Source organism: Epinephelus lanceolatus, chromosome 12 (assembly GCF_041903045.1).
Source record: "Epinephelus lanceolatus isolate andai-2023 chromosome 12, ASM4190304v1, whole genome shotgun sequence".
Lineage (NCBI taxonomy): Eukaryota > Metazoa > Chordata > Actinopteri > Perciformes > Serranidae > Epinephelus > Epinephelus lanceolatus.
Genome location: NC_135745.1, coordinates 25402083 through 25417484, shown reverse-complemented (window position 1 = coordinate 25417484; position 15402 = coordinate 25402083). Strand labels below are relative to the sequence as shown.

At 42.1% G+C, this 15402-nt stretch overlaps 1 protein-coding gene across 3 annotated transcripts in view; it reads left to right on the top strand.

Moving 5' to 3' along the window:
• The window catches only part of LOC117272000 (3',5'-cyclic-AMP phosphodiesterase 4B-like), a 101224-nt gene extending 93757 nt beyond the window's left edge, over positions 1-7467 (top strand). For all 3 annotated transcript variants that reach the window (XM_078173161.1, XM_078173162.1, XM_078173163.1), the window contains 9 exons: positions 525-618; positions 1945-2165; positions 2260-2358; positions 2806-2970; positions 3912-4011; positions 4233-4387; positions 4505-4627; positions 4796-4978; positions 5075-7467. In XM_078173161.1, coding sequence (XP_078029287.1) covers positions 525-618; positions 1945-2165; positions 2260-2358; positions 2806-2970; positions 3912-4011; positions 4233-4387; positions 4505-4627; positions 4796-4978; positions 5075-5434 — 1500 coding nt within the window. In that variant the 3' untranslated portion in view covers positions 5435-7467. The remainder of the gene's footprint in view (positions 1-524; positions 619-1944; positions 2166-2259; positions 2359-2805; positions 2971-3911; positions 4012-4232; positions 4388-4504; positions 4628-4795; positions 4979-5074) is intronic.
• The last annotated feature ends 7935 nt before the right edge of the window (positions 7468-15402 follow it).

The following is a 15402-nucleotide window of genomic DNA, read 5'->3' as shown; positions in this document are numbered from 1 at the left end:
GTGTGTGTGTGTGTGTGTGTGTGTGTGTGTGTGTGTGTATGTGTGTGTGTGCATGCACAAACTGTACATTGACGTCTGTTCACTGCAGCTGGCGAAATGTCCTTGTGCATTGATTCAGTTGCATTTCGATTACACACTCGGACGTGTTTGATCAGATTAAACTGATTCTGGTGTCCTGCTGGAGCTCAGTGGCAGCATGCACTGAGAAAAATTGCCGCATTTAGTTTCCCTCAGCATAAACATGACACTATCTTGTGTATTTGCACTGCATTTTGTTTGTTGAAATGCTCAGCAGCCAAGTGTCTCAGCAGCTAACTCAAACCAGCATCAAAAAGACACAAACACAAACCTTATATGGCGCATAGCAAAAAAACAGGCTGTTCTCATGGGACATACTCCAGTGGAAAATAACAGGAAATGCTTTATTCCCCTGCACGGAAACAGCACTAACATTAATGAATGAATGTCTATGTTCTCGTATAGGTCATTTAACCTTATGTATGTTGTTTTCTTTATGCCTCCAGTTCAAGAGGATGCTGAACCGGGAGCTAAGCCACCTGTCTGAGATGAGTCGCTCAGGCAACCAAGTGTCAGAGTACATCTCCAACACCTTCCTTGGTGAGCACTGCAGCACGTACTCACACACACATGTTAATAAGATTTTAAAGGAACCAACATCTTTCAGGAGTGACACTTGCCGTCTATATGCGGCAGAGGTTGGCAGGTTACCCAAGCATGTGCTAAGTAGCAGAGAAACTCTACTGTATTTGCTCCACTGCTCTCAAACCAGTCTGATCTGGTCTGGAGGGGGAGAGACAGAGAGTCCCCTTGCTCTGACTGCAGAGAGATGTGGAGGGAGGGAGGAGGAGGAGGAGGGGGTATACTCGGGGAAGACTTCAGTGAGATCAGTAGAGGAGAGGGGGAATGTGTCTGTGCATGGTTGGAGAGTTTGTGTGCACATAGTGCCATCAGGTCCAGATAGCCACTGCATTATTCATCAACAGGCCAGCAGTGTTTCCTTGTCTCTTAAAAGCCCGGCGGCGTTTCGTGACTCACGGCCAGCCGGTCTGCCCCTCAGGTTTTCCACCTTCCCATCCAACTCACCACCAGCATACACGCAGCCAGGTTATCAGGGCTGTGTGCAGACCAGTGTTCTGCTCTTGCCAGTAAACATGCCTCCATCTTCTCGCTTAAAAGGGCAGCGAGGCTGGATGCACAGCGAAGGAACTGTACCTCGCCTAACAATAGAAGTGCTGCAGCAAAAAGCGATTTCTGCAGCTGCTTGTGGTGGAGCGCAGAGAGAAACTCGCCTTTGAAGCTCAGTGCTTTTGTCGTCATCTGTGTTGCAGCTCACACCTGTCAGGTGGAGCGAGAGCATTTTCTTCCTGTGCTTCACAGAGGATGCAGCTGAGATATTTTTCTCTCACTGCGGTGCACATATTCACACTGAGAGAGTCTTGCGCTTACGCACATACTGTCAGCTGCGTAGAGCATGTGAAAATCTCATTCAGCCCACAGACAGAATCACATGCACCAAACAAACCCGCAACATAACAGGACATAAACACTTAGGCCTAATGTGAGCCAGCTTTCCACGTTTCTGTGGATTGTTATTACAACAGGGCTCAGTTTCTAGGAATGCACGGCACACTGCAGTATTGTGGGATATCATAACATCTCATCAGTACTTCTTGGCCCTTCTTATTCTTCTGCTTTATCGCTGTCAAGGGAAATTTATTTTTAGCAAAGTTAAGTGTAACTGAAGGATTGCTTGCTAATTAAGCAGCCGTCAGTGCAGCTTTAATGTGTTGTCACGTAGGTGTGAGAGGTCAACTATCTCCCCGTGTTAACTTTGTTTACTCAGGTTTATACATGCTTGTACAGTATCCCAGAGCCGCATGCATCGTTTTAATCTTTTGTGTCCTTTATTTCTGTTTTCTCCAGACAAGCAGAATGAGTTGGAGCTTCCGTGTCCTGTTCCCAAGTCGAGGGAAAGGAAGAGGAGGCAGGGCCAGCAGCAGCAACAGCAGCAGCAGCAGCAGCAGCAGGGTGGGATGATGACTCAGATCAGCGGGGTGAGGAAGGTCAGCCACACGCCCAGCATCTCTGGAAGCTCCAGCAATCGTTTCGGGGTCAAAACGGACCAGGAGGAGCTGCTGTCGAAGGTAAGCGATGGACAGAGAAAAAATAAAACATGTAATCAAAAAGAAAGCTGTGTAATCGTCTGAGACGCTCACGGTTGTTTCTGTTTTCTAACAGGACCTGGAAGACATCAACAAATGGGGCCTGAATATCTTCAAGGTGGCGGAGCACTCCCACAACAGACCACTCACGTGCATCATGTACACCATCTTCCAGGTGAGCGCCTCGCCTCTTCATCCGCCTTCATCTTCCACCTCAGAAAGAGCTCATTGAAAAAACCAAATGTGTGAAATAGATACGGCTATAGAAGACACGAGGCTCAGCCCACGTCAGCACACGCAGTATGTTTTCTGTTACGTTAAGCTGTCAGTATCACTACAGGGACATCTGCTAGAGGGACATTAGCACTTGAAATTGATTTCTAGCTGTGAATCATCCTGGCAGGAGAGCAAACTGTTTTCATTTTCAGCCTCCTCTGTAGTATATGATTCACAATTTGCCGGATACGGTTTTAAGAATTGAAGGTCAGATCAGTAGTCTGCGGGCGAACGCATCAACTGTAAGAGATGCTTGAAAACACAAAAGACACGCTGCAGCATCTTCAGTTAGGAATCTTGCTGTACTTTTTTTTTTTCTCATTTTCCTCCTCTGTGTCGCACGCAGGAGCGAGACCTCATGAGGACGTTCAAGATTCCAACAGACACCTTTGTGACGTTCATGCTGACCTTGGAGGGCCACTATCACTCCGATGTGGCCTACCACAACAGCCTACACGCTGCTGACGTGGCCCAGTCAACACACATCCTCCTGTCAACCCCTGCACTTGATGTAAGTCACGTTTCTCACCATGTTTTTAGCATCAAAGTACAGTTACAAATATCTACATTTTGCATGCTTTCTGTTGTTGTTGAATTGGCTTTAAATTAAAGGAATTTAAAAGGGACACTGAGGCCGTTGTATCGCTTTCTTCTAAGCCAGACTCCATTGAGAAAAATGGTAATTTAACATTGCAGAACACAGAAACTGTTGGTACTGCTGCCTCGATTAGTTAGTTTCTTTCTATTATTGTGTGATATTGGTGAATCTGAACTAACCCTTTTAAATGCCGAAGTCACAAAATAACATAAACAAACTAACTGATGGAGGCTGCAGTGGACCAGCAGCTCCTGTGTTCAGCTATGTTAAATTACTGTTTTTCTCAATGGGGTCTGGCTTTGAAACGGCTTCAGTTCAGTCAGAAATCACTGTCTGCCGCCAGGTAAAGCAGTAAAAATATATTAAATAAAGCCTACACTTAACTGATATTGAATTTTTTAGGTGGTTAAAATACATTTTTCTGCTACCCCATCCACAGCAGTACATTGCTTAGCTTCAGTGGCGGTGCTCCTGCTTGTTTTTTCAAGCTAGGAGTGCGCCGACCGTCATCTACTTTATGTAACACATGAACCGTGAATAAGTAACTCGCACAACCCCATTTCAAAAGATCCAACCTATCCCTTTAAGTTACACTCACTTATGTGATTTGCATGTGACACCATTTAAGTGTGGCATGATCGATCGCCCACACCTTTTTCTCAAGTAGTATGCTTTAATGAGGTGGCTGGCATCACCGTCACCAAAACTGGCATGCCCCTGAAACTGCATGCCAGAGAGAATGACACATGGAAGGATTGGCCTCGAGCGATTGTTTAATACCTTACCTTGTTTGGGCAGTTTACCGACAGTGAAGCTCATCCCTTTGTATTCTTCTTCCTTCTCCTCCAACGCAGGCGGTCTTCACAGATCTGGAGATCTTGGCAGCCATTTTTGCCGCAGCCATTCACGACGTGGACCACCCAGGAGTGTCCAACCAGTTCCTCATCAACACCAGTAAGTCCTCTTCACTGGCACTTACTGTTTGTTAAAAACAAACACAGATTTATTTAGTCTACATTTACAAAACAGGCAGAAATATCTGCATGGTTTAATGGGATCTGGGGTTTTAGGGACATTGCATGGTTACCATAGTTACCTGACTTGAGTTTAAAAAGCGAGAGCTCCATTTAATTTCTCTCTTCCTGTCATTTCTCCCTTCCTCCTTATGCCTTCAGACTCTGAGCTGGCTCTGATGTACAACGATGAGTCAGTGCTGGAGAACCACCACCTGGCCGTGGGCTTCAAGCTGCTGCAGGAGGACAACTGCGACATCTTCCAAAACCTAACCAAGAAGCAGAGGCAGACGCTCCGGAGGATGGTCATCGACATGGTGAGGAAACGTCTGCATATCTGCCTGATGTTGCGTTTTGGCTTTCAGAGTAACTACTTTATTGCTTCCCTCCTGAATTATTTCTTACATCACTCTCCGTGTCGTTCTCTCATCCAGGTATTGGCGACTGACATGTCGAAACACATGAGCCTGCTGGCTAACTTGAAGACGATGGTGGAAACCAAGAAGGTGACCAGCTCTGGAGTCCTGCTGCTGGACAACTACACAGACAGGATGCAGGTGAGAGGCACGCTCGTATAAATGACTCGCTTTTGGAGCCAGCTTCAAGTGGCCATTTAAGAAACAGAAGTTTTTGGCACATACCGTGTTGGCCTCATGTTTCAGCCGTGGCAGTTTGGTACACTTGAAAGAGTTTCAAGATGCTGATGTTTTCTTTTTTTCCTGCAGGTTTTGCGTAACATGGTTCATTGTGCCGACCTGAGCAACCCAACCAAACCTCTGGATCTGTACCGCCAGTGGACAGACAGGATCATGGACGAGTTCTTCCACCAGGGAGACAGAGAGAGGGAGAGGGGGATGGAGATCAGTCCGATGTGCGACAAACACACAGCTTCGGTGGAGAGAACACAGGTAGAGAACAAGAACACATGCAGGTCCAAAAATATACAGTGGATATTGTTGTTATTTTTTTGTTTTACTTACGTTATCCCTTGTTATCTTTTCTAGGTTGGCTTCATCGACTACATTGTCCACCCTCTGTGGGAGACGTGGGCCGATTTAGTCCACCCTGACGCCCAGGACATCCTGGACACTCTGGAGGACAACAGGAACTGGTACCAGAGCATGATCCCCCAGAGTCCCTCCCCTCCTTTCTACACCAGCGACGGGGAGGGCGGCCCACATGGGGAGGTGGAAGGTGGACCTGTGGCGAGCAAATTTCAGTTTGAACTGACACTGGATGACCAGGGTGGCGACAGGGAGAGCGCAATAATGGAGACTGCTGACGGCGTAATACTCCAAGACCATCCCTCTGATCAGGACGGGGTTGAAATGGCAACACGCGACGTCTCCCCGGCGGAAACATAGCCGAACTGATGGTGACTTTAGCGTGCAGCAAGTTTTGCTGTTTTGGCAGAAATCATTTAATTGCAGTAGAGCAATCCTGCAATCTGGCTCTTTGGAGCTGCCTGGCAAAGAGGGCCTGACTGAATGTGGGGCACCCCTGCAAACGAGGTTAGGAAACCCTGTGGCAGTTTGTTTTTGAGCCCCCCCCTAGAAGGGAGCTGGACGAGGTCTGTTCTTTAAAGGACTGTCAGACTGCAGGGGCAGGGCTGAACCTCACAGACAAAGACGGTGAAGTGGACTTTATGTATCGGTGTACTGGGACTAGTAAAAATTCCAAACTTGCACTTCAGGACGTTTTTTATGTTCATTACAATTCTTTGTATTGTGTCGGGACTGGATGCCACCTGGTGAAGCGTCCAACCAAAAACTACTGGTCAGCAAGTCATTTGTACCCAAGTAGTTTTTTCTAACACTTGTCTAAAAAAAATAAGTTGTGTGCCTTTTTTTAACAACCGTGTCTTTTTGTAAGTGTTTTTATAATTTATTGAACACATTCATGTAGCTGTAAAATGTGTCAGATTTTCTACAAAGAGGACACATTTGTCTCACACGGTCTTCCTAATGTTCTGGCAATAGTATAAGCTCGTTCTCACAAAAAGTGTTCGGTGGATGTATTTCTAAAATCAGACGACTTCCCAGCACAATTTGCACTTTGTGGCATAGAGCAGAGAGCGTGGACAGCATCAGTAATTTACATTATAGTCAACATGTAAAACCAAAATAATTAGATTTCTTTCAACTGTTTTTCTCCCAATAATTCATTTCACAAGCAATTAAATATCTCATTGATCAAATTCCTTGAATAAAAGCACTTTGATGATTTCACTGCCATCTCTAAAGAGTGTGATCCCATGCTTGAAGAATCACTAGTGTAATTAAATAAACTTCCAACCAGACACAGATTGATCCCTGATGTTGTCGTGTAGCTGGATGAGGAGTTCAGGCAAATTAAATTATTAATTAAATTTCACCAAATATATCCAAGATAAAGGTTAGAAATCTCCCGTCTATTCCTGTATGGAAATCTATTTCCACCGTGTCATCCCTGTTTCATCAGCTCGCACACATACCCGTTGTGTTCAACAGCATTGTCGTGAACAGGCTTTAGACTCATGTTGAACTTTGAATGACTGTAAGACTGTGTGCACATTTTAAAAAACAGACACCTGATAGTAATAGAATAATTGTATCACATAGTTTTTATTCCAGCACTTTGAATATGTCGACAGTTCTGCAGCTGGTTGCTGATCTGTCCAACACTACCTTAAAGGTACCACATTGTAAGGTGCAACCTTCAGAATAAAGGGTGGGGGGGGTGATTTCGCGTCATGACACGATATCTCCCACATGTGTATGTGTGTGTGTGTGTGTGTGCGTGTGAGTGTGTGTGTGTGCATGTGAGCGTGTATGCACGTGGTCACAGAGTTGCACAATCTCGTTGCACCCAGCTGTGTTGTGCCGACCCCTCAGCTGTTTGTAACAGTGTATTTATTACCTTTCTCCTTGTATCTGATGATATTGTTATTGATTGTTAATATTCCCTGTATATTTGTTATTATTTATATGCACTACCACGTGTCAAATCACAGTTTGACTGAACTTGTCTGGTGGTTCTGTTTTATTGTATTGAAGCAAGCTGTTTTGCTATAAGACCGTAACATGAAGTTATGCAGCTCAATTTTGACAATTTGAAATGTTTGTTTTGAAAAATCCCGCCAGATACGTTTGTACAGTCTGAACCAACGACGCCTCATGTGAGGCGCAGAAGAAGTCTGGCTTTTGTTCCTGGCGGATTATGAAGGCTGGATATTTACTGCAGTATATTGTGTACGGTGACGGGTCATTGTACAGCTAAAGGAATATTTGCTGAAATATATAACATTGTTTCAAATATATTTTTTCAGTGTTTTCCTCACAATATATGGTAAAATGGTGTAAGTTGTGCTCAACAAATGTTTTCTATCAAATTATTAAAATGGGCATGTATTACAGAATTTTCTGGTCTGTGTGTTTTTGGATCACATTAGCAAATAAATCACAAGAATTATATGTATGTATATATATATATATATATACAGACACAGTATATCCTGTATAGAAGGAGTGATTCCTTACCGATGTATCAAGACTTAAAGACAGCCAGGTGCTGTTTATCTTGGCTATATTCACGACAACGCTATTTTAATTAGCCCAATTGTCTGAGCCACATTCACAAACATGATCCTGCAATAACAACAATAATAAACTGACTGATGTGGTTTCGTTGGCGTCATAGTTCCAGTTTTGCAACTTCGAGGGGAAAACCGGGTGGAAATGACAGAAGCAGGAAAACAAAATGATTGAGTCTTTAGTCACTTCCCTGCAGTGACACCTGCGACACCAGCGATATCTCTTCCCTCTGATTTGAGCTCAGTAACTGCTGGACACTGATCCAGCAATGTAAACAGGAAGGGCAGAGATAGTGATGGTATGTGCTGGGCCCTCAGGGCATTCACTCTCCCATGGCCATGAGCACCTTGACCCAAACAGATAAGCATCTGGAATACGTGATCAGTAGGAGGGCATGCTGGGTAGAATTGGCACAGAGTCAGAGATTTCTTTAAAAGATTTCAGTTTCTGAGTAGGTTTAACAAAACAAAGGAGGGAAGACATTTACTGATGTAATCTCATCTTTACTGCTCCTTGTGTTACGTGAAAGCTCAGTCTTCTGACAATGTGTTCGAAGTTTCCATTCTGTGCAGTGATTTAGATTTTCTCTTTGGGGTTGATAAATACCATTCATCAACAGTGCTGTCAGATTCACATAAATTCACCAATTATCCAATTCATACCCAAAAGAACCTGAAAGCTGTTCTTGTTCCATCCTCAGTACATGTACGTGCATGGTCTCATTGGAAAGGCGACACTGAAATTTTTTCCCTAACAGTCAGAATGAGCTATCGAACTGCTATCATCATAGAGTAATATAAGTTTCAACACACTGATAAACATATTTTTTTATCTTTGCCTGAATATTTTCTTGATAAAACAATACTACAAATGACAAGAACTGGGAGGTATTGGCTGAGAAACACAATGGGACCATAGCATAAGGCCTTACATTGTCCAAATTCAAAGTAGATAACAATATCACCGAAAATAAGCCTTTTCCCACGTTTTCCCTTTTAAAAAAGAGAGGGAAACAATGCACTAAATGTCTTACTGTAAGTGAAAAACAAATCACCACGGACAGAAATGTCTATTCAGGAGCTTACTGTTTATAAAAACACTTCTAGAAAACCCAAATTGATAACACTGATGACATGTCTGTTCATGTCTATGTTGCTAGGAAGGAGCTCAAACCTCCTGTAGAGGTGAGGAGTGTCATTAACTACAAGACCCATAAGCCACTGACCCAAGTAAATAAGGCAGGCACTTCCTTTCAGTACAGGCCATCGTTAGCTATTAAAGCCAATAATGACAGCACGGAAGCTCCTGTTGGCTCAAGTGAGGTGTCCATCAAAAGGTCAGAGCAACAATGCTTCATAGGTGAGTTAGAACTGTTTGTTTTTTGTCTGACAGAAGCATTTGTAGAACCTGCAAGAGTGTAGCTTTCTAACAATAGGTTGTATGAGTAAACTACTTAAACACAGCAAATACAGCAGTTGTTTGCATATCATAAATCAGTGTATGATGGGGCGTCGGTGGCTTAGTGGTAGAGCAGGCGCCCCATGTACAAGGCTATTGCCGCAGCGGCCCGGGTTCAACTCCAGCCTGTGGCCCTTTGCTGCATGTCACTCCCTCTCTCTCTCCTTTCGCGCTCGTCTGTCCTGTCAAATAAAGGCTAAAAATGCCCAAAAAATATCTAAAAATAAATAAATAAATCAGTGTATGAGGACCCGTGGACGGGACTTTGGATTGTTACTTAGATTGCTCTTAGCTCTGAGCTCAGGTCCCGAGATGCAGAGTGCTGCTTGTCTGGCAGGTATGGTATTGCATGCATCTGGTCATCAAGGCTCAAAGGTGCTCATTACTTAGCTATGAAAATTACCTGGTAGGAGAGAAAAACTGGCAGCACTCATGGACCAGCGCCGAGAAAGACTAATCTAGATGTCCTTTGTTCCTGACACAATGCAAAATGGTTTGACATAAATGCACTGTGTATGCTCCATGTGTGATGTATAATTAATGAATGACAGGTAACATTCTGAAGAGTACTTTGGAGAGGTTAGATTGAGTTTACTTTGGAGTTTGTGGATGTCTGGATGAAGACCAGAAACCTGAACCCTCCTCTGCTTCCTTTAGATTCAGCAAAAATGAAGTGACTGTTTATGGTAAACACGGGCGCAGATGAGGACGAGCGTTTTCCATGGTGGTGGTCCATACTGCCATGGCAATGGGCAGCAAGTTTGTTTGAAACTCTAACACAAGTCCTGTGGTCTGTTGGTGACTGACGTCAGCAGGGCGAAGGCAGACTGCCCCGGCCCCGGCAGCCGTGTCTGTGAACCGCCTGGGTTCAGACTGGGCAGGAGGCTCTCGCTGCCAGTGGATCCAGTTGACAGCCAGTCAGCCTCCTCTCTCCACTCTACCAGCCAGACTCTGAAAGGGCCCGCGGCCCGGGGCCAAGGCAAGAGAGGAAGAGAACCACTTCCAGCAAAACAAACCTGCTCTCTCCATATCCACTTTATAAAAACAAATGTCTTCCTGGAGTTTCTCCTGGCCAGCTGCTGTTTGTTTTTAGTTGAGTTGACAGTAAGGACTGAAGTTAACAGGGCAGTGAGTTGCAGGAATAGAGGGCACTACAGGGCATTCCAGGATAATTCAATAGAGATCCAGGCGTGTGTGTGTGTGTGTGTGTGTGTGTGTGGATGGCAGGGATCAGCTCAGAGTGGCTGAGACAGTAAGGAAGTGCGGTGAAAAAGACGGTTCTGCCCCGCTCTAAAGAACATGATGGATCTGGAAAAGATCAGATGAGGCAGTCAGCTTCCTCTAAGGCCTCTTGTATGTGTGTGTTTGTGTGTCTTGTGTTTCACAGAATCGAAAATGCAGAATTAGGACAATAACAGGATGTGTCCTTCCCAGAAAATGTCACAAATCATCTAGTTATCAAACATGGCGGCAGTCATCACAGATACGCCATTGTTCCCTCTCAGCGTGGATTTGCCTTTGCATGCAACCGTCTCAAATATCTGCAAATACATAGAATTTGTATGGCAGCAGTTATATAATCCACAGAGCGAGCAAATGCATGGCGAATGTCAAAACACACCCGAGATGTAAGACATGGTTTTGTGACCTTTTCATGAGGGGAAAGGGGGCCATGTATGCCGTGTTTACCACCAACTTTAAGTAATCAGCCTTTGCCTTTTAAGTCACAGTTAGATATGTGAAGTACTAAAATATTATGGTAATTCTGTGTGATTAATGCATTCTGAATTATTCCTTTGAAAAAAATATGCTGTCGTTGGATGTACATGATCAACAAATAAGCGCATCCTCGGACATTAGCCTCTGTGTACAGCACTTGTCTGTGTCAAATCGTATTTATCATGATGCGTTTGAAGACGCGGCACCAGCCTGACATTTGTGCTGATTCCTCAGGGCTCTGTACCCAGCATGCAACGAGCCCGGGAATTGTTCAGACATGGAAGGGAACATCCCTGTGGGGACGCAGCAGCACACAAGAGCACGCTGTCATCCTTGTTTGTCCCTAAAAAAATAAATTATTAAATAATGATACAAAAAAACACCCCTGGGATCATACATGCACACTCAAACATGACACCCCAAGGCAGATGCTCACACACACACACACACACACTGAAAATTGTCTGATATAACAGATGTGAGACTACACCTGAGGGGAAAAGAAGACTGGTGCATATTGATTATGCATGTGCAGAAACACAACCTGTGCCCATCCAAACACCAGGTAAACATACTTATTTAATATGCAGTGTGGATGTCAACACAGTGAAATCTGCTTCCATGGCGCTCTGATCAAGATAAAGACCTACTGTAAACCAAATCACGTCTGATCCACATGTCCTTCTCTTGATTTTGCCCAGGTCGATAATTGTCCTTATTTGACACAAGGACACAGAGAGACACAGAGACAGAGAAAGGGGAGAACATTCAGCTCTGTAGCTCTCTGGTGTGTCAAAGTGAGCCAGTGCGTGGGAGGAGATGTTCAACGTGCACTGCAGTGAAACAGTCTGTGGTGGAGGGAAAGAGACTGAATAAGAAAAAAAAAGAGAACCAGGGGAGGCCTACACAAAATGAAAATATCAAATTTACCACATCTGTAGGGGTGTGATAAACAAAACATTCATATTGCAGCACAGTGTAAACTCCTGAGATGCCATCAAAGGTCATCTACGCCCAGGGCTTAGATATGAATCTGACATGAGAGCTTCATTGTTGCACGTTGTCATTTACCTCTCACTAACACACGTAGCTCAAATGAAGGTAAATAACATGTGGCCCTGCTGATGATTTAAAGATAAGACTGTTATTTTTGTGGTAATAACCCTGTTACTGTATTTTCCAGACTTCAGTTCATTCTGTACCAGGACTACTCTTTCCATAACAGCTTTATCTGAGAGGATATGAACAATAAAGCTATACATGTTTACATGGAAAACTGCTAAGCCTGTGTTCAACGCCTACAGTGTTACTATGTATATTTTTCTCCATGTCTGTATCATACTGAAACTATTATTTTTCTTGTCATCAGACAAGAGATGAGATTAGTCACAGTCCTATTGTTATTTTGTTGTGAATTCCAGTAAGGATCTGTGAGTGTCACAGTCTGTAAGCACAGGCCCAGCTTCCTCTGCGCCCACTAAACTGCACTGTATTACAGGAGCGATAAGGCCCCAGTGTTTCCCCCTCCACCCTGACCGAGGCAGACAGCTGCTCAACATCGCCAGACACTGCCCTCCACATCGGCATCAGGCTTCTCCAACGAGGGGCCACCGTGTGGAACTGATGGAGGATGCAGATAAGGCAGGCTGTTGTGACTGAGCTGTCTAAAAGCAAAATGTCATGATGGCCAGATAGCGTCTTCTAAGTAATCATGGTGTTTGTTTCTCCACGTCTGCATGTGTGCACATGTGTGCGCATACGTGAAATGTGTATATGGTGAGTGGTGTAAAATGCCTATCGTGTATAATGTATAGTGGTGGACTAAAAGTACCAGTACAATAATAATGGATTATGTTAGTTTAAATATATGTAGCTAAAAGTAATAGATAAACAGAATAGTTAAAAGTAATGAATAGTAGCTGAAATAGCTATAACTAGCCTTATAGATAATAATTAGCTAAAAGATGGATGGCTGATGGATAAACAGTTTAAATAGTAATGTAGTAGTAATGGATACTTTGTTGAAATTGTTAGCTTAAAGTAATGAATAAAGAGTTAAAATAATTAGCTAAAAGAAAGACTAATGAGTTTGCTAAAATAAAAGCTAATGGATATAAAGTTCAAAAAGTTAGCTAAAAGGAAGGCTAATGGATAAACTGTTAAGATATTTGAATAAAAGTAATGTATAAATGGTTAAAATTGAAGCTTAAACTAGGCTAATGGTTAAAACTGTTAGCTTGAAGTAAAAAGTTAAAATATTCAGCTAAAAGAAAGGCTAATGGATAAACAGTTAAAATAGTTAGCTAAAATAAACGCTAATGGATAAGCAGTTAATAAAATGTAGATTAGACTAGGCTAATGGTTAAAACTGTTAGCTTAAAGTAGCCTAATGGATAAACATCTAAAATTGTTAGCTAAAAGTAATGGATAAAAAGTTAAAATATTTAGCTAAAAGAAAGGCTAATGGATAAACAGTTAAAATAGTTAGCTAAAAGTGATGAAAATTTAAAATAGTTAGCTGAAAGAAAGGCTGGTGGATAAACAGTTAAAATAGTTAGCTAAAAGAAAGGCTAATGGATAAACTGTTAAGATATTTGAATAAAAGTAATGTATAAATGGTTGAAATGGAAGCTTAAACTAGGCTAATGGCTAAAACTGTTAGCTTGAAGTAATGGATAAAAAGTTAAAATATTTAGCTAAAAGAAAGGCTAGCCTAATTGATAAACAGTTAAAAATAGTTAGCTAAAAGAAATGCTAATGGGTAAGCAGTTAATAAAGTTGGCTAATTATAGCCTAAACTAGGCTAATGGTTAAAACGGTTAGCTTGAAGTAGCCTAATGGATAAACATCTAAAATTGTTAGCTAAAAGTAATGGATAAAAAGTTAAAATAGTTAGCTAAAAGTGATGAAAATTTAAAATAGTTAGCTGAAAGAAAGGCTGGTGGATAAACAGTTAAAATAGTTAGCTAAAAGAAAAGCTAATGGATAAGCAGTTAAAAAAGTTGGCTAAATGTAGTGGATAAAAAGCTAAAATAGTTAGCCAAAAGAAAGACTAATGGATAAATGGTTAAGTTAGCTAAAAGAAAGGCTAATGGATAAAAAGTAAAAATTGTTAGCTAAAAGAAAGGCTTATGAATAAAAATAATGGATAATAGGTAGCAAATGTCAGCTTAAAGTAATGGATAAATAGTCAAAATGGCTTAAAACTGTTATTTAACTAAAACTTTCTGAGGCATTTAGAAGGAAACAATTTTGGTTGAACTGGCTGGCTGAACTGGTTGAACTGCTGAACTGCTGTCAACTCAGACATCTGACACAGGACAAGGACCCCCAACAAAACACAGTCTTTTTGTGAGGGTTACAATGCAAAAAAGACTGAGGGCCTTCTCTTTCATGTACTAATGTACGTGCAGACCCTATATGCTTTGTCTGTATTCAAAACACAGGCACTGTTAAGCGCTTAAAGGAAATCGGAGACAATCTATAAACAGTAGCTTACTCCAGCTATGCTGACATGTAAATGTAGACTGAGTGTCTCGCAGTATGTCAAAGGGAAGCGTGTCAGACAGGCCTACGTGCAACATCAGAGTGCCACCCGAGATGCCATGCCTCGCTTCCACTCTACCATGTCAGTCAGTCTCTTTAAACCCCTGACAGCAGCAGTCCAGTTTCCCTGTGTGTGTCTCTTTCTCTCTTTAAAAGTTCTCATGTTTCAGAACAAAAACCACACATGGAAGAGTTCAAAGAGTAAACCATTATCTGTGTGTTTTGTTTGCAAAGGGTGCTCTATGGTGCTCTTAGCAGGGGGATGGAAAATTTAGTATCAGTGAGGGCAAATGTAAGATCTTTATTTACTTTGAAGTCATGCTCACGCAGGGGCCCTCAGGCAAACGTGCTATCAATACTCTCACTCTCTGCCTGGCACACATCGATTGATGGCAGCACAGATGGTATGCAAATTCACGTGTGATTGGTTTTTAAAGTTAATGAAAAATGCATTTACAGGAGAAGCCAGGGCTTTGCAGGTCCTCAGGGTCAGGTTAATTGTATTTTATTGACATTGGCTTTACTTCCTCGATTGCTTTATATGTAAAAGAAAAAAAAATCCTGTAAAATGAACTTTTTTCCTCTGTCATTTTCCTTTTTCTCCTGACCTTATTAAAACTGAAAATGTAGGAAAGTATTAAAGTTGTACTTTAAGTGGCTTTACCTTTGACACAAATTGGGATTTCAGATTTGATAAAGGAAATTAAACAGAGAAATGACCATTCAACATTGTTATTGCACCAAATAGAAAAATATTTAATGTTTTTATGTTATATTGGCTATGCATGAATCTTTTTGTTTGCAAGATTGTCAAGCAAGCACCAAGTCTTTGCATTCAAGTTACGAGTCAAGTTCCAGATTAAGATAGGAAAGTCCCAAGTCAAGTCCCAAGTCCTAATATTTGGGTTTCAAGTCCTAAGCTAGTCATAATGCACCTTTTACCAAATGTAATGCCATTTTAAAAATATGAAAAAATATATATTAAAAAATATACATTTTAAAATATGTTTAAAAAATAAATTTGCAAAAATCATTTT